At 43.1% G+C, this 19,204-nt stretch overlaps 1 protein-coding gene across 5 annotated transcripts in view; it reads right to left on the bottom strand.

Annotated features, from left to right (window-relative positions):
• Positions 1-18,089, bottom strand: part of Hcfc2 (host cell factor C2) — a 59,165-nt gene extending 41,076 nt beyond the window's left edge. For 4 of the 5 annotated variants that reach the window (XM_059245637.1, XM_059245633.1, XM_059245635.1 and 1 more), the window contains exons 1-8: positions 17,898-18,089; positions 16,440-16,588; positions 14,930-15,090; positions 11,773-11,981; positions 10,977-11,061; positions 8,683-8,789; positions 8,396-8,584; positions 453-620 (exon numbers count right to left, since the gene is read on the bottom strand). In XM_059245637.1, coding sequence (XP_059101620.1) covers positions 453-620; positions 8,396-8,584; positions 8,683-8,789; positions 10,977-11,061; positions 11,773-11,981; positions 14,930-15,090; positions 16,440-16,588; positions 17,898-18,060 — 1,231 coding nt within the window. In that variant the 5' untranslated portion in view covers positions 18,061-18,089. The remainder of the gene's footprint in view (positions 1-452; positions 621-8,395; positions 8,585-8,682; positions 8,790-10,976; positions 11,062-11,772; positions 11,982-14,929; positions 15,091-16,439; positions 16,589-17,897) is intronic. The other variant, XM_059245636.1, reaches the window with a different exon arrangement.
• Between the last annotated feature and the right edge of the window lie 1,115 nt (positions 18,090-19,204).

The following is a 19,204-nucleotide window of genomic DNA, read 5'->3' as shown; positions in this document are numbered from 1 at the left end:
TAAATAGTTATAAGTTTACATTAAAGATTAAAATATCATCTTTATCCATGTTTATCTGCTTCCTTAATAGTTATTTAATAGTTGCTGAAGACTGTAACAAATTTTGTTACTTTCCAAGGGCCTGTTCAGTTAAAAACACTTTTGAAAACCAGTGAAATATTTCTGAAAGCTAATTAAAAACATGTCTGGAACTCAAGTAATATAGATTTCCAAGTACACAGAATGAACTGCAGGAAAGCACTCTATGCACCTTTGAGTTCTGCTACAACAAAGAGTGAGACAGCCAGGCTTCAGAGCTGACACTCAGGAAAGCTGGTTTGCCAGGTATATACCAGGGCATCTTAAAATTCATGCATTTTCCTGAACCAAGCATCATCACAGGACTTTCTGCAGTATGTTTTTCAAAAGCACATGAGCAGACATGCATTCTTTAAGCATGACACTTATTTTACCTAGCATATTTGGTGCTGCTGAAGAATCAGGTGATGCAGCTTGGTATGGCAAGTCAGTATTCAATTGCAAAAGATAGCCCTCAACCGTCGGCACTTCGTCCCACTTGACATGGAAAGAGTTGGTAGTAGCTTTGATCAACTGGACTTGTGATGGTGCTGGCGGTTTCTCTAAAGAAAAACATTTATATAGGGCCTTTAGTTTCAAAAGCATCAATAAGTTGCCAACACAGTTTTGGTGGACAGTTTTGAAAACACCAGCAATGAGCGCGGTGTCTGCTTACTGAAGACACTTCAACAAAGAGAGTCAAATCAAAGGGGTCTGAAGCTCTCTATTTTACTCACTTCCTTCTACAAATAAAACAACCCAGAACCAAACTACTTGTGTCATTAGAATCAGAGGGCGAAAGGTCTACCCTGAACCTAATCGTGTCTGAAAGACTGAGGGGTGAGACTGGGTGTTACAGAATTACTGCTTTGTTGTTTGACCTTCATAAATTCTAGTTTTTTTAATTTAAAGAACTGATTTTCAACCAACAGCATACATGCTAGAAATACTGCTATTAGCAAAGATGACTTGGATATATTTTGGAAAAATAGTAAGTTTTAATATCCCTTTAACCAAAACACATAACCTTGGTATAAAATATCACTAACATAAAGAAAAATATTGCTAACATTTTCACAAGTAACAGATCTTTAAGATTTAAGATTACAGTCAGGTGGTGGGTGGCACACACCTTTAACCCCAGCACTTGGGAGGCAGAAGCAAATGAATCTCTGAGTTTAAGACCAGCCTGGTCTGTCTACACAGCAAGTTCCAGCACAGCCTGTATACACAGAGAAACCTTGTCTTGGAAAACAAAAACAAAAAAGATCTGAAATTATGGATTTTATGACAATATCTTTGGTCCAACCTTCTGTGTATACTTAGGATGTCAGCAAGTTTCACAACTGAGAGAAGTATGTTCCTAGCTTTGGACAGTTAGCTAAGAAAATCCATCTTTGTGATTTGCTCAGCTGTCTAGAGCAAGTCTAATATTAATATCTACTTCACTTTTAAATACCTCTTTAAAATATTTTAATCATTATTTTATGTATATAGGTGTTTTGCCTTCATGTATCTCTGTACATCATGTGCATGCCTGGTGCACAGAGACCAGGAGAAGGTGTTGGGTCCCCTGGAAGTGGAGTTACAGATGGTTGTGAGGAACCACGTGGGTTCGGGAATTGAACTCTGGTCCTCTAGAAAAACAGCCTGTGCTCTTATCTGCTGAGTCATCTCTCCAACCTCAAATGTATCTTTTTACTGATGATCAGCAACATATGGCCACAGCCAGTCCATGCCTGTTTCCTAAACAAGTTTTGTGGAAATACAGCAAGACTCATTTGTTAGTGTATTTTGCCTGGGGTTGCTTTCATGCTTCAAGATGAGTTAGGAGACCATATGGCCTAGTTCCTTCAATAATTCCCATATAAAGTCCTCCACCATCCCTTTAACAATCCAAGCTGTTTATATCCGCTCAAGGTAAGACAACTCATACCTGAGTAAAAAGCAAACATTTTGGAAAGTCCAGAAAGTAGACCAAACAGAGATATTAGGGTAGAAGACATGAAGAGAATTTTAAAAACTGTAAATCCTGAAATAAATTTCTATGAAACTAAACAATATGAGTTTCCAGACTGAAAAGGCCCACTGAGTACTGCTCACAATAGATTAAAAACAGATATCTAGCCGCCGGGCGGTGATGGCGCACGCCTTTAATCCCAGCACTCGGGAGGCAGAGCCAGGCGGATCTCTGTGAGATCGAGGCCAGCCTGGGCTACCAAGTGAGTCCCAGGAAAGGTGCAAAGTTACACAGAGAAACCCTGTCTCGAAAAAACCAAAAAAAACAAAAACAAAACAAAACAAAAAAAAACATATCCAGGGCTGAAGAGATGGCTAGTGAACATCAGCTATTCTTCCAGTGAACCTGAGTTTACTTCCTAGCACACACACATCAACTGGGTCACAACCATTTGTAGTTCCCACTCTAGGGGATCACATGCCTCTGGCTTCTGAAGGCACCTGCACTCACTTGCACATGCTAAAATTCATACATATACACACCTACAAACAATTAAAAATAACAAAAACAAAACCTCCTTTAAAAAGCAAAACAAGCCAGGCGGTGGTGGCATATGCCTTTAATCCCAGCACTCAGGAGACAGAGCCAGGCAGATCTCTGTGAATTCGAGGCCAGCCTGGTCTACAGAGCGAAATCCAGGACAGGCTCCAAAACTACACAGAGAAACCCTGTTTCAGAAAAAAAAAAAAAAAAAAAAAAAAAAAAACCAACAAAACAAAACACAAGCAAACATGTAAGCAAGGCAGAATGGTGGCACATACCTAAGGCAGGAGGACTGTATAGTTAAGGCCTCTTGGGCTATTTTGGAAGACTGTCTAAATAAACAGAAACAAATCACCCGCATCATAAAATTTTAAAATTGCAAGAATAGGTGAAAAAAATTACAAAGCTTCTAGAGGCAGGGGAAGGGAAAAAGGTCTTGTTAAAAAGAACCAAAACTGAAACCTGGAAAATGTAAGGAAGACAACTCAAGTTCCAGGCATAGGTACCTAGTAGGACTCCAGTCACTCAGGAAATAAAGCAATCATCAACAAATGGGACTGCATGGAATTGATTTTTTTCACAGCAAAGGAAAGTGCTAATCGAGTAAAGAGGTTGACTACAGAATGGAGGAAAGTCTTTGTCATCTGTAAAGGATTGTTATCTAAAATATACAGAGAACTCAAAATCCTAACAGCAAGAAAACAAACAATCCAATTAAAAAAAATGGGTTGAGGAGCAGAGAATTTTCCAAAGAGAAATAAAAATGGCTAATAAATATTTTAAAAATGTGTTCAACATCCTCGACCACCAGAGAAATGCAAATTAAAACTACTCCGAGACTCTGTCTCATCCTGGTCTTAGTGGGTCATCATCACAACAACAAATGACAGTGGACACTGAAAAAGGTGGACACAAGAAACTGCTGGCCCGACTGTAAACTGGACAGACATTACGGACATAAATGAGGGACCCTCCAAGGGCTAGAGAGAAGTCCCCCTTGATTTAGTTATACCACTCCTGGGCATCTATCTAGGGGACTTTACATTCCATTACAGACATACTTCCTCATCTGTATCTATGGCTGCTCTATTCATAATAGCAAGGAAATGGATCAGACTAAATGTCCATCAATAAGTGAGTAAAGAATGAAAAACTGGTACATAGGCACAAAGAAAAACCGAACTACAGTTTGAATAGATGGAGCTGCAAAGTATAAATGAGGTAGAGGTTTAGAAAGACAACACGTCCTCTCATGTGGGTCTCAGCCTCTGACCTCTGTATCACTATATGAATGTCTGTATAGGATGAGGCGGCAGACTCCAGTAAACAGGAAAGGGGCCTGAGAGAGGGAGAAAAAATAACTTTCAGCAGAAAGTTACCCTAGAATTAAATCTTACTGTTGTCTATGTCTTAATTAAAACTCAAAAAGTCATGATTGATTAGCATCTGACCATTTATGAGAAATCTTAAATTCCCAATTATGTTGTTGGAATTTCTGTTCTAATTTACTTCAGACTCATTTCCTCTTCTGATTATCTATGTTGCTGAGGATGCTGCTGTGTTCTGCATTTGCACATTTCTACAACTATCTCCACTGAGTTTCATTTGATTTTAATCTTGATGCTTTCATTTTTCATTCTCATTATGTAAATTTAAATCTTCCAATAAAAACTTGAAAACAACAGGTTAACATATGAAAGAAGCCAAGAGACAAAAAAGGAAGAACTAAACTGAGAAGTGGCTTGAGACCTTGTCATAGAAGAGACCAGTGCTGTTGCTGCTGTTGTTGTGAGACATCAAACTAAGACACTTTACTTCACTGTTGTCATATGTAGGGGTGTTTGCTTACATTTGTCCAAGTACCTGTGGAGGCCACAAACGGGCATCAGATACCCTAGATGTGTTTTTGTGTGTTTTGCTTACATGTATGTGTGGGGCCTGAGGAGGCCAGAAGAGGGCATCAGATCCTCTGCAAATGGAGTTACAGATGGTTGTGAACGGCCCTGTGGATGCTGGGAATCAGAGCCAGGGCCTCTGGAAGAGCAGCCAGCACTATTAACTGCTCAGGGGGTCTCTCCAGCCCCATGGCACTTATAAGATTCTCTGGGTTTTAGCATAAAATTCTATTTACATCAAAGCTATCAAATAAATTTATATGTACTCATTTTTTTTTCTTATAATTTTAGCAACTGAAGCTTGTCTTTGTATTATCTGTGTCCTGGCTAATTTTATGCCAACTTGACACAAGCTAGAGTCATCTGAAAGGAGGGACCTCAACTGAGAAAAGGCCTCCATAAGATCCAGCTGTAGGCATTTTCTTAATTAGTGACCGACCAATGGAGAGGGCCCAGCCCATGTGGGTGGTGCCATCCTGGGCTGTGGTCCTGGGCTCTCTAAGAAAGCAGGCTGAACAAGACATGGGGAACAAGCCAGTAAGTAGCATCCCTCCATGGCCTCTCTGCATCAGCTCCTGCCTCCAGGTTCCTGCCCTGTCTGAGTTCATGTCCTGACTTCCTTCAAAGATCAACAGTGCTGAGGAAATGTAAGCCAAATAAACCCTTTCCTCTGCAAATTGCTTTGGTTATGGTTCCACCACAGTGAAAGAAACCCTAACTAGGACAATCAGTTAGTAAATCTCAATTTAAAAGACAAATCAGTAAAGTGGATTTTCTGAATTTCTTTCTCTTTGCTATTGCGCTCTTTTAATGAAAGCATCTAGTCTCCAGTTTAGGTGTTCCACGGTTATAATCAACTTTGTCATTACAAAAGCATTACATAAACCACGCACGACCAGGAGGTAGTGCGAATACATTTACATACAGGTAAATGCGAATGCATTTAATCCCAGCATTTGGGAGACAGACGGTGGATCTCTGACTTCAAGGCCAAGTTGGTCTACAGAGCGAGTTCCAGGACAGCCAGGGCAGTTACACAGAGAAACGCTGTCTTGGGAAACAAACAAACAAACAAAACCAAGCATGTTGTTTGCTTGCACTCCTTAATGCCAGCACTAGGGAACTGGAGACAGAGGATCAAAGTTTATCCTTGGCCACATATTGAATTTAAGGCCAGCTGGGATACCTAAGACTGGACTGTGTCAAAAATAAATAAATAACTTTAGGGAAGGGAATTAGAACAAAGTCTTAGGACATGTATGAAAATGTCATAATGAAACCTGTGACTTTCTACCTTTACTCATATGTCTATGTGCATGCGGGCACAGACACAAAGCTAGAAGAGGGTGTCAGATGTCTTGGGAGAGGGAGTTACCCACAACTGCCTGATACGATGCTAGGAACTAAAGTCCTCTTCAAGAACTGAATGAGGTATTAACTGCTAAGCCATCTGTCCAGCCCCAAGAAAGGTTAAGTCTTACAAACTGTAATAAATTATCCTCACAGTAAAGGTTCTTCGGAACTTCTCCATGGAAAGTACTTTTAAAAGCTGTAATGAGCCAGGCAGTGGTGGTGCACGCCTTTAATCCCAGCACTCGGGAGGCAGAGGCAGGTGGATCTCTGTGAGTTCGAGGCCACCCTGGGCTACAGAGTGAGTTCCAGGAAAGGTGCAAAGTACACAGAGAAACCCTGTCTCGAGAAAAAAAAAAAAAAGCTGTAATGAGTTTTTAAACTAGTAAATAAACTAACTGCCTTCTGAAACAAAGCCCAATACCCTCTAAAGGATGACAACATTAGATGATAACAATATAATAAAATTACCAATAAAAATTATTAGAAATGGGGGCTGAGATGGCTCAGTGGTTAAGAGCAAGTACTGCCTCTTTCCCAGCACACATCTTGCAGCTAATAATTGCCTATAAGTCTAGCTCCAGAAGATCCAATGCCTTCTGGCTTCCTCAGGTACCTGTACTGATGTGTGTGCAACCACAAGCACACAAACACATACAAACTAAGATAAAAATAAATCTTTAACAGAAAATTATTAGAAATGCAAATGAAACAAGCCCTTCAGGAGAAGAAAACTGATTCCACACGACAGACCTGGAGTGTAGAGAAGACAAGGACTGTGGACTGTGTACTCCTCTACACGGCCCTTTCATTCCCACACCATGTAGCATTCCTGCCATTATTCTCCCCTTCCTCTTTCTGTCACTGTGCTCTCCCAAAGGGCGGAGAACAGTGACTCTAGAATACCCTAAGTGGGACATCTCTATCACCTGCCTTCCTCCCACACTCGGGATCACTTCGGAATAGGGGCAGGAAGACTACAAGGCAGCGGGATGGCTACAAGGAACCGGGGTTTTCAGGACACATCGGGGCAGTTGCACACACCAACTCACAGTGGTTCTCACCCCGTGCACAAGACCCACACAAGCTCAAGACAGAAAGAATCCCAGCATGGAGCCAGGAGGTGGACATGAAGTCGTGCCCCTAGCTGAGAAGCTATTGGTAACTGAGAGCTGCTGGGAGAGCATACGTTTTCTTTAAGGGTATAGTCTCTGGTAGGTTGGTCTAATTTCTGGTAGGATGGCCACACACCCAAGAATATATGGGTGGCACTAACTGGACTCAACACACTTTTTTTTCCCTGTTTTTTTTTTTTTTTTTTCGAGACAGGTTTCCATGGGTAGCCTTGGCTGTCCTGGAACTCAGTAGACCGGGCGGAGATCTGCCTGTCTCTGCCTGAGTGCTGGGATTAAAGGTGTGGGCTGCCATTCCTGGCTGACTGAACAGATTGAAAAAGAGTACAAAATTCTATGGGTACAGAATAGGATGGAGGAGGAAAATAACTGTGGTTGAAACACCAAGTACAGAGCTGAAGAGATGGCTCAGTGGGTGCTTGTTCTTGCAGAAGACCAGGGTTTGGTTCCCTGCATCTACATGGTGGCTCTAATTCCAATTCCAAAATGTCTGATGCCCTCTTCTGACCCCCTCACGGGCACCAAGCACACACATGGTGCACATACTTACAGGCAAACACTCATACATATAAAAACAAATCTAAAATCTAAAAATACAATATTTGAAATTCTCAGAAAATTTTTAAAGATTTTTATTGTTTTCAACTGTGTGTGTGTGTGTGTGTGTGTGTGTGTGTGTGTGTACACACTCAAGTGCATGCACCACAGAGCATGTATGGACATGTCAGAGGACAACTTATATGAGTCAGTGGTTTCTCTTTCCATCATGTGGGCCCTGGGGAATGAGCTCATGACGTCAGGCTTGACAGCAAGCACCATTAACTGATGAGACATCCTGCTGGCCCTCACTTTAAAACTTTTGATGCAACTATTAAGAAATGCTCTAAAATGTCCTTTAATTTGAGGCTATCTGGCACCATTACACTGGGGTTACAGATTTGTAGGAAAGTACCAACAGGAGTAGAGTATTTCTTGCTGCACTTTTTTTTTTTTTTGAGACAGGGTTTTTCTGTGTAAAAGCTCTGGCTGTCCTGGAACTCTAGACAGGCTAGCCTCAAACTCAGATATCTACCTGTCTGTGCCTCCCAAGTACTGGGATTAAAGGTACATGCCACCACTGCTGCCCTGCTCTCCTGCTGCATTTTTTATTAGGGTGTAAATGATACAATAGAATTTATCACTAATGATAATGATCTTGATCACTTTAGATGAGCTTGCAAGGTCTGATCATTAGAATAAGAATAGTTTTCTTCTTCCATGCTTTGGGAAGGAATCTTTAAACCCATTCTACATTCAATAAGAGAGGAATTAATAGACTCCTTTGAAGTGGGGAAGAGTTACATATTTCTTTCAGTGATTTCTTATTGTAAGAAAAGAGGAAATTATATTCATTTAAAGTCTTTGAAGACAGGTACTGAGTATCTATAGGTAGAACTTAATTAAGTACTCTTACCTACCAGTATCAAGATACCAAAGATCCTTGCAGCAAACTTGACTATTAAGTGCTTTTTTGTAGCCATCTCTTCCACTCCAAAAATATAATCGAGTTCCGATTGCAACAGCGCAGTGTCCAGCTCTTGGTCTGGGCCTTGAATTTTTTTTATCTTCTTGAGAATCTGATACTAGAGTTGTCCACTCTGCTGTATCTAAAAAGAAAGAAATTTCCATGACTCAGTGATTGCTCTGAAGCAACAAATAGCAAAAATTACTTTATTATGTCAATGAGCAAGTTTCAAAGACTCACCTAGATTTAGGTAAGAAAATGAGCTGGTACATCTCCATTCACAATCATGAGGTGAATTCTCAGTATTTTCCCCCTTGTGTGGAACCCATCCACCAAAAATGTACATCCTAGAAAGCAAAAGAAAACCAAGAACTTAAAGTAAGTGGTTTAATTTTACTTTTTGGATAGGAAATACAAGGATGAACTTAAATTTATTTGTTGGTTTAAAACTTCAGAACCACTTGCTTACCTACTACACTGTAAAGATAGTATTATATAAATAAAATGGTCCTTTAAAAAAGAGTTTACCACCAGGCGGTGGTGGTGCACGCCTTTAATCCCAGCGCTCGGGATGCAGAGGCAGGTGGATCTCTGTGGGTTCGAGGCCAGCCTGGTCTATAGTGTGAGATCCAGGAAAGGCGCAAAGCTACACAGAGAAACCCTGTCTCGGGGGGAAAAAAAAGAGTTTACCGGGTTGGGGATTTAGCTCAGTGGTAGAGCACTTGCCTAGCAAGCACAAGGCCCTGGGTTTGATCCTCAGCTCAAAAAAAAAAAAAAAATTTACCATTTTAAGTCAGGGTAGTACTCATCTGAAGTCAGAGGTACTTGGGAAGAGGAGGATTACTGGAGTCCACACTGGGAGATGAAACAAGAGCCTGTCTAAACAACAGCAGCAAACGAAATCAACACCTCGATAAAGTGGTACTGAATCAAAATTATACTCTGGAAAGTAAGTTTAATGAAGAGTGCTTCAACTATAACATGCCTAAAACCCAGTCCTGTGTGTAATACAGTCAGGGTGCAGGCATCCATCCCTGCTTCCTGACTGCAGATGCACTCCGAGTTCCCCAAAATGGAGGACTACCACCTCCAACTGTGAGCACAGCCAGCCCTTCCTTCCTAGGTTGCTTCTGTCAGGAAAAGTAACTAAGACAGAGACCAAAAAAGATGAAATTTCACATAACTCTGGGTCACTGCTATTACTTAAATGTAAGAACTTTAAGCCTGCAGTCCCAACTGCATGGGAGGCTGTGGTAAAAGCATGCTTGAACAAGCTTGGTGGTGGAGGCTTACAATCCCAGCTACCCAGGGAGGCCGAAGCAGGAAGATCACAAGTCTGAGGCCTGCCTGGACAAGTTAGTGAGACTTGGTCCTCAAATTCAAATTGAAAAAAAGGTTTGGTGAGGTAGCTCCACGTATGGTAGGACACTGCGATACATGTTAAAATGCTCAGTTCAAACTCCAGCACTGTTTAAAAAAACAGATAAAGATCCTTAAATTTCCCCAGCACTCTAGGGGTACTTGTCGGAACACTGTCCAGGAATGGAGTAGTGTAGAAGTTCTTAGTGCTTATGGGGCAACTCCAAGAAAACAAGACAAGAGTCTTGTGACCTCAGTTTCTCCAAAGCACGGAATTGTTCTTGGAAGGTGTTTGCATGCTCCTCTCAGCTGCAGTGGATAGGAGTTTAACTTCAGCTGTTGTTACTCATGTGCTTCTATGGAAAACGTGTTTTTACCTCATGTGGCTTGTCCTTGTGATTGAACACCTTACTCACAGGATTCTTAACCCTCAGAGTATAAATTGTCTGATGCTCCGAATAAAGTTGTCTATTGCATGAGACTTTCAGTCCACCTCATTTTTGGTTTTTTTTTTTGTTTTGTTTTGGTTTTTTTTGTCTTGTTTTTTTCAAGACAGGGTTTCTCTGTGTAGCTTTGCGCCTTTCCTGGAACTCACTTTGGAGACCAGGCTGGCCTCGAACTCACAGAGATCCGCCTGCCTCTGCCTCCTGAGTTCTGGGATTAAAGGCGTGCGCCACCACCGCCCGGCAGTCCACCTCATTTTTAGGCCCTGCTCTCCCAGACTCACACTGCCAATTAGAGCAATAAACAGTTCTTTTTAATTTTTTCTAAAACATATTTTATTTCATGTGTGTGGGTGTTTTGCCTGCATTTATGCATATGCACCATATGTATGCCTGATGTCTCTGATTCCCCAGAACTGGAGTTAGTGATGGATGTGAGCCCCGTGCAGATGCTGGGAATCCAACCACAGAGAAGACACAGCAGCGTGGCCACACCTTCTGACACTTAGGTCATGCCACACCAGGAAAGGCATGGAGAAGAAGGCAACTAGGTATCACAGATGGTACTAAAGGAAGTGGGTGTACAGGGGTTTCAGCTCCCACAGACAAGTCACTTAGCTGTGGTTAGCATGAGGCATTATTAAGTTTACTAGTCTATTTCTAAGAAAGTAACATCTTTATTTTGCTTGGTATGAATCTTTCAAAGTTGGTAAAAATGAAAGCTAGCCATACTTGTTTCCAATGACACTGGCTGTATGGAGGCTTCGTGGAAGTGGTACAGTCCCCTTTGTTTCTGGTTGTGACCATGACATAGTTTCTAGAAACAAAAATAAGCAAATCAGGAACTTGATCTAATAATAGTACATCACCTTAATTTACACACAAGTATAGAACAAAAGAAGTACTTATCAAAATGAAGCAAAAATGTTTTAAATCAGTTATCTGAATTTCATCTTAAATGTTTCCAGACCACAAAAACTTCCAATTAGAAATCTACTTACATTTGAATTTAACATTTATACTGAAGAAGTATGCTTAAAATGTCATTAATTTTGAGTTACATATAATATTTTTGACTTTACCATTGTAAATAAATGTGTGAAACAGTCAAAAATGAGAAGTACATTTCCAGTTACTCACTTCTAGAGAGCTGCCCTCAGGTCTCCCACTGGTTAGCAATGCTGTGAAAGCCACACTTCCCAAAGACACGGGGGACAATGAGAAACTACCAACCCAACCAGATCCTTCTCAAGGTGAAAGAGGGCACTACTGACAACTACAAAGGACAGCTAGCATAAAGCTGGACCATTCTAGACAAGCCGGGACCTATGGTGGAGCTCAAGGGACCATAGGAAAGTTACTGCCATAAACTGAACATTCAATTGTTCAAAGTCTCAGCTGTTTCGGAGAATGTAAATGCTAACTATAATATCAGTGCAACTTGACAAGTATTTAAACAAAAACATTTTAAATACATTTAAATTTCTCTTACCAATCATAAGAAATTCCTGAATCAAACTATGATTACCTAAATCAAGCTGCCATAGGTCATCCAGGCGAGCACCGCACATTCCACCAAAAACATACATCCTAGGACGCCCAGAGTCTTTTTTACAATATATAATCGCAGTATGGGACTCTCTCGGAGAAGGTACAATGCCTTTGGTGGCTGGGATGCTCCAGCCCACGACACCAGAACCATGCTGTAGTTCCAACTCATAGAAATCATTCAAATACCTACGACATCACAAATAAATGAAAACGTTCAGATGATAGGTATGTTTATTTGCTTTTTTTCAATTCACAAACACAGCATATGCTAGCCACACACAGTGGTGCATGCCTGTACTCTTAGCACTCAGGAGTTTGAGGCAGGAGGACCTGAGTCCAGGTCAGTCAGTATGAACCAGACGTCCTATCTCAAAGGAGGAAAGAAAAGAGAAGGGGCTTGAGAGACGGCTTAGCAGCTAAGAGTGCTTACTGCTCTGGCAGAGGACTCAAGCTGGGTTCTTAGTGCTGACATCTGGTGGCTACAACCATCTGGAACTCCTGTTACAGAGGATCTGATGCCCTCTGCTGTCCTCTGTAGGCACCTACATGCACATGGTGCAATAAACTCATGCGCACACATACACAAATGTTTTTAAAAAGAAAAATGTCTATTATATGCTTATTGTAAAAAAATTCTCATAGTACAGAAAGGCACTAGGCAAGCAAAACTTCCAGATATTTATTCATTCCATATATATTTATCAAACTACTATGTGCCAGGTACCTGCCATAATATATAGTGAAGACAGAAAGCATCTTACCAATACTCTTCTTATTGACCATGGTGATGGCTTTAAAACACAGTCCCAAATATCTGAAATATACTCTTTCCATCAGATGAGATCCCTCTCCCCTTTACTGTAGGCTGCTCTGAACAAGGGTGCCCTGGCTGGCTTGTGAAGGCCAATGTATTCTTACTGTAATACCGCTTGTGGAACTCTCCATCAAGCTCTGAAAAGGCCACTCAAGGGTCTGGGTATGCAGCTCAGATGGTAGAGTGCCTGCCCAGCGCAGAGGAAGCTCTAGTTTCAGTCTCTAGCAATGAACATCCCAGACATGGTGGCAGAGGCCTCTAATTTCAGCACTCAGAAGGTATAGCAGAATGATCAGAAGTCCAGTTGTTCTTGGTTACACAGTCCAAAGCCAGCCAGGGCTTTATGAGATCCTGTCTCAAAATAAGCTACACATAGGCATGTCAGGTGATGGCCCCATTGAATCCATCCTTCAGCCACCTCAGTTAACTGCCCAATGTGGGGATAACCACTCAAGCTTTCCCACTGAAGGGTTCAGCCATCCCCTTCATGCCATTTGATTTCCTTACTTACAGAGTTTATGAGCATGAGAAAAGTTGTTACTTTGCATCATTATTACACAGCACTAGATAACCAACAGTAACTATGGACAATATTTCAGCAAATACCTTGAAGATGTTGTTATCTGGAATGCTTACTGCTTTGCAACCTTTTTAGTACACTATAATGTCATAGCAATGTCCTAAATAGTGTCTTAATTTAGAAACTGGCATTAAACTTGTTCTAAACAGCTTCTGTTCTTATAAAACTGTCATTAATCTATGACATACATACATATAAATTTTGGTTTGTTCGAGACAGGGTTTCTCTGTGTAGCTTTGGTGCCTGTCCTGGATCTCACTCTGTAGCCCAGGCTGGCCTCGAACTCACAGAGATCAGCCTGGCTCTGCCTCCCGAGTGCTGGGATTAAAGGTGAGCGCTACCACCGCCCGGTGACATATATTTCTTACTGCAATGACTTGGCTTTTTTGCAAATGCATGCATATGTGGTATGCATACATGTGTGCACACATGTATAAGCAAGGGCTGACATTAGGTTGTCGTCTCTACCTTTTAGAGTTGAGGCAGTCTGTCCTGAACCTGGAACTTGGTTTGTTTTGTCTAGTCTTGCCCAGAGCCCTTCTGTTCCTGCCTCCTGTTCACTGGAATGACATACGGCCACTACACCCACCTCGCTTTCTATGTGAGTTCTAGAGATCCAGACGCAGAGTCCTCACACTTGCATGACAAGAGCTTAACCTGCTGAGCTATCTCCCAATTCCAAAATGACTTCTGTAACAACTAATTCAATTTCCTACTAATTTTTTATTCAAGTATGAAGGCAGAGAGAAAAACAGTTTAGAAAATAAAATTTGAAAGTTTAGAGACTGGAGAAATGGCTCAGTGACTAAGAGCACACTCCAAAGAGCATGAGTTCAGCTGCCCAGCACCCATTTCAGGTGGCCCACAGCCGCCTGGAACTCCGGCTCCAGGGAAGCCAACACCTCTAGCCTCACTGGGCATCCACACTCACAGGCATACACCCACACACAAACACCCACATATATATACATAATTAAAGATAAATTCTTACATCTGTCCTGGCGGCACACGCCTTTAATCCAAGCACTCAGGGATGCAGAGGCAGGTGGATCTCTGAGTTCCAGGCTACCCTGGTCTACACAGGGAAACCCTATCTTAGAAAAAAATAAATAAGTAAAAATTAAAAAATAAAAACCAAGACATGTATTGAAAAGGGAAAAGGAAAAGAGACAGTGATTCATTCTCTTTGGAAAAAGGGACAGACAGTATTTGCTAGTGTAATATATCTTAATAGACCGTATGGAGTATGAGAACAATGGCTTTCATTTAATAACCACACTTCACACCAAGTTTTCAGATAAAACCAATTTTAAAATAAACTGGTATTGTACATGACCCACTTAATATGAATTATAGCCCAAGACATACAAATATATTGGCATAAGCAATTATACAAGTATCAACTTAATAAGATGATTTCTGATTAGAAAAGAGAGTTTGAAAACATTCTCTAGGGACTGAATGTGTGCGGGAAGTTGGTGGTGCACGCCTTTAATCCCAGCACTCGGGAGGCAGAGGCAGGCGGATCTTTGTGAGTTCAAGGCCAGCCTGGTCTACAGAGCGAGATCCAGGAAAGGCGCAAAACTACACAGAGAAACCCTGTCTCGAAACACCTCCCCCCCAAAAAATGTGTTTATTGTTAGTCTCAAATATAAAAATATAAGCCTAAGCCTTATAATAACTACAGATAAAATATTTTAATCTAAGTCAAAATAAGCACTTGGTCTATAACGAGCATACCTGGGAACATTATTATTTGAGTCTTCACTTTCATTTGCCAGACCACCAAACAAATAGCACTTGTTACCATACAAAGAGAAACTATGTCCAAGCCGAGGACAAGGCGGTAAACCCGAAGGAGGAGGCTGGGGTTTCACTTTTTTCCATAGCCAACGGCTTGCCTAAAAAAAGAAGATATGCCTATGAAAGCAGGAAGCATTTCTACCTCAGTACTGTCAACAGTGAGCCGCCATCCCAATGCCTCAGAATCCAAATGACAAGTAAGTGGCTAACTTCTGGCTGGTTTGTTGAGACACGATCTCACCATGAACTCTCTACCCAGTGAGTTCCAGGACAGTTCGAGGCTGGCCTCAAACTCCAAAATATCTGCCTGCCTCTGCTTCCCAAGTGCTAGAATAAAAGGCATGTAACTCTATGGCTAACTTGTGAAATTAAAATGTATATCCTGGGAAGGCTGGCTGTGGTAATTCCAGAATTTGTGAGGCAAGAGGACCAGGAGGTGAAAGGTATCTCTGGCTACTGAGTGAGTTTAAGGGCAGCCTGGACTACGTGAAACTTGTATCACAAAGCTATATGTATGCCTGTAGGTATGTGTGCATACATGTTAGTAGACACTCAAGTGAATCTTCTCTATACACAGATTTCCACGATGATACGCTAAGTTTACAATAATACTAAATACTATCACTTCTAATTTCTTCCAAGTGAAAAAAAATAAGTATTTACACGTAGAACTTTAAGATTAGATGTAATTCATGAAAGCTATCTTTTATATATTAGGTAATCCATGAATGCTAAATATTTAACCTTTAAATAAATAAAAACTCATTTAACAAATCAAATTCCAAAATTTACTCTTTAGCCATGAGAATCTTCTCTATTTGAAATGGTTGCTGGCTTGGAAACATGTACAACCCATTCACATTTGCCAATGGCAGATACCCTGATGATCATGGCCCTTGGAACATATCAAGAACAGTCAACAAGAATGAGCTCCAGTTTAATAAGCAAATCAAATTTAGAAAGGCTATATGAAACTGTAACCTCTCTCTGCATGACTGTGTGGGGGTTACTATTACTGTTAAAGGAAACCATTCTCACACTGAGGCACCGGTTTTCAAAGCATGCTCTGGGTGGTAGAAAGGCAAGTGTCCAGGTCCCAGCACAGACAAGACTCCAAAAACCCAGGGGCGGGACCAGCAATCTGTTTTCATCAGTCCGAGGGTGCCTAACGGACAACTGCACTAACCCACAGAGACCTAAACATGAGACAGTTCAAGTATTGCTAAAGGTCAGGTATCTTTATGCTATAAAGGTCACACCAGACCTAAGAAAAGACATCAGATACTTTGACTTGTCAGTGAAGTGGAAACATTTTCTTTGAAGCTATAAACTGTGGAGCATCTGTTACTGTACCTGTGCTAATACAATGTTTTGTAATCTTTTTTAAAAAATCACAACAATTTAATTAGCACTTCAGACTGAAATAATAAATGTGAAATACACTTACTTGCAACTCATATAACTCATTGCTGTATCTTCCATATTCAACCATTCCCCCAAACACTAGTATTCTAGTACCATCACAGACAAATCCATGGGCTGCACAACCTGGAGGGATGTCTCCTCTAACAGCTGGTAGGAACCACTGATTTGTAACTAGTCGTCAGAAAAAAAATTAAGATCAATTATAACAAATTATAGCTACATATTCCATGAGTTTGATACATATGTGTATAGATACAAACATACATGCATATACCCATTCTACATTCCTGTAGCTCTCAACTGGGGGTTCTTTTGCTCTTCCAAGGATACTGACTTTGCAATGTCCAAAATCATATTTAGTTGTCACAACTGGAAAGGAGATGCTACACCAAGTCGTGGGTTGAGCCTGAGGACGCCAGCATTTATCTTACACCATACAAGCCTCCACAGCCAAAAATCACCTGTCCCAAAATGTCAATAATGCTGCTGTTGAAAACCCTGAATTTCACCATTTAACTCCTAGAAAGACGCTGGTGGGTGTCATCGCCATTAAAGAAGTGGAAAACCTGAGATTTAGAAAGCCTTGGTAACTTTAACACTGATTTTGAACAATTGGCAAAGTAAGAGTCAAAATAAGTGTAACTTTTCTAAATCCATGGTATTTACACTATACCAAATCAAATACTTGTTGGGACTATTGGGGAGGGTAGCAGAGAGGAACAAAATTAACGAAATTTCTCCTATAGATTTTTGCCTTTAGAGGACTACTGTGATCAAATTGTTTCAAAGAAAAGTTGGTTGTGAAATATATCGACCCCAAACTCAGCAACTAGACTTACTAGTTTCCATTGATGGCTAGACTATTTACTAATGGAGAAAAAAAAAAAATTTCTAATAAAGGCTCGTCCCCCCCGATCAGCGACACTTGGCGCTCTGCAGTGGTGTCTGAGCTCTGACAGTCCTCTTTGCGAGAGCATGTACACACATCAACCACAGGTCCCTTCCCCGCCAGGGTAGAGAACGGTCGGTCGGTCGGTCGGCCGAGAAAGTCTCGCCGGCTTCCGCCAGACACCGAGTCCCGCAGCTCAAGGGCCACAGGGCCTCCCCGCCCCTCGGTCCTCGCAAAGACCGCCGGGGCCCGGCTTGGGGTGGGTTTTGGTCTTGACAGTGGCGGGATCTCGGCCCTCGAAGTGACCAGCCCCCGGGGGAGTGGAGCGGGGCGGGGGAGCGGGGGAGGCCAGACGGTGGGAGCCGGGTCCACTCAGGTCCACGGGCAGGGATGTCCGCCGGCCAGACCGGCCCAGCCCACGGGCCCCGGGGAAACCGAGCCGCCCTCCAGCACGTCTGCGAGCTCGGGCCGCCGACCCCGCCGAGCGGAGGAAGCGGCGGCCGCGGCGGTGACAGCTGTCAGGCCCGCGTCCGCCGCGCCTCCCCTCCCCCCTCCGCGGTCCCGAGGCGGGGTCGCCCAGCCGCCGCCTACCGGTGTTGTAGACGTGCAGCTCGTCCGCGATGCCCTCGTTGCCCCCGCCGAAGATGATCATCAGCTCCCGGATGGCCACGGCTCGGTGTCCGTGCCGGGCGCGGGGCACCGGCCCTGTGAAGGAGGAAACCCGCCTCCAGTTGAGGAGGCTGGGAGCCGCCATCTTCCCAACCCCCGCCCCTCGGCCCACAATGCCCCGCGCGCCACGGGCTCCACGGCTCGTGGGGCGGGGGGGGGGGGGGAGACCGGGCACCGCCTCCAGCTGTGCGCGGGAGGCCCCCGGCACGTGACCCGCGGGCCCCGCCCCCTGCCCGTGGCGACGTGGCCCTCGGGGCGCCGCCGGGATGGAGCCCCTCCCACCGGCCCTGCCTGCTCCGCTCCACTCCCGTGGCTTCCCGTGGGCTGTCCGCGGAGGAGGGGACCGCCTGGTCCTCGGAGTCCACTTTGAGCATCTTCCGTGTGGGCGTGGCACACCCTGCAAACTGTTGCCGCCAGGCGCTGGAGAAGAGCCGCCGCCGTGGAGGTCCCAGGCGCTGGGCAAATCTGTCATCTCACGCCAGGGTCCCGCCGATGCAGAGGGCAGGACCTGGACCTGGACCGTGTGGCTAAGAAAAGTGCGCTGCCCCCAGCTCCGATCAGATTTGGAGGTGTCAGGCCTAGACAGCCCAAGTTAGCCCCCAAGGGGATTGGCTTTCGTTTGATTGAAGCAGGTGTATGAGTCGTCTTGTTGCTGAGATAAAATACCCTGACAAAAACAGTTGAAGGAGATTTATTTTGACCCACGGAGAAGGAAGCCCATCATAGTAAGGAAGGAGGCTTGGCAGGAGGTGGCAGGTCACACTTCACCTGCGGAGAGCCACTGATGCTGGAACCCAGCTGCCTTTCACATTGTTTGGTCCAGGACCCGGGGAATGGTGCCACTCACATTTATCCCTATCTTAATTAACCTAGATAATCCCTCATAGGCCTGCCCACAGGCTTGGCCCCCAGGTAAACCCAGATAGTATCAAGCTGACACTCTTGACTATCACTATCAAGCTGACACTATTGACTATCACCATCAAGCTGACACTTGACTATCACTATCAAGCTGACACTCTTGATTATCACTATCAAGCTGACACTATTGACTATCACTATCAAGCTGACACTATTGACTATCACTATCAAGCTGACACTATTGACTATCACTATCAAGCTGACACTATTGACTATCACTATCAAGCTGACACTATTGACTATCACTATCAAGCTGACACTCTTGACTATCACTATCAAGCTGACACTCTTGACTATCACTATCAAGC

Source organism: Peromyscus eremicus, chromosome 18 (assembly GCF_949786415.1).
Source record: "Peromyscus eremicus chromosome 18, PerEre_H2_v1, whole genome shotgun sequence".
NCBI classification, from domain to species: Eukaryota; Metazoa; Chordata; class Mammalia; order Rodentia; family Cricetidae; genus Peromyscus; species Peromyscus eremicus.
Note: the sequence above shows the minus strand (reverse complement) of the source record. Positions and strands in the feature narration are given on the sequence as shown.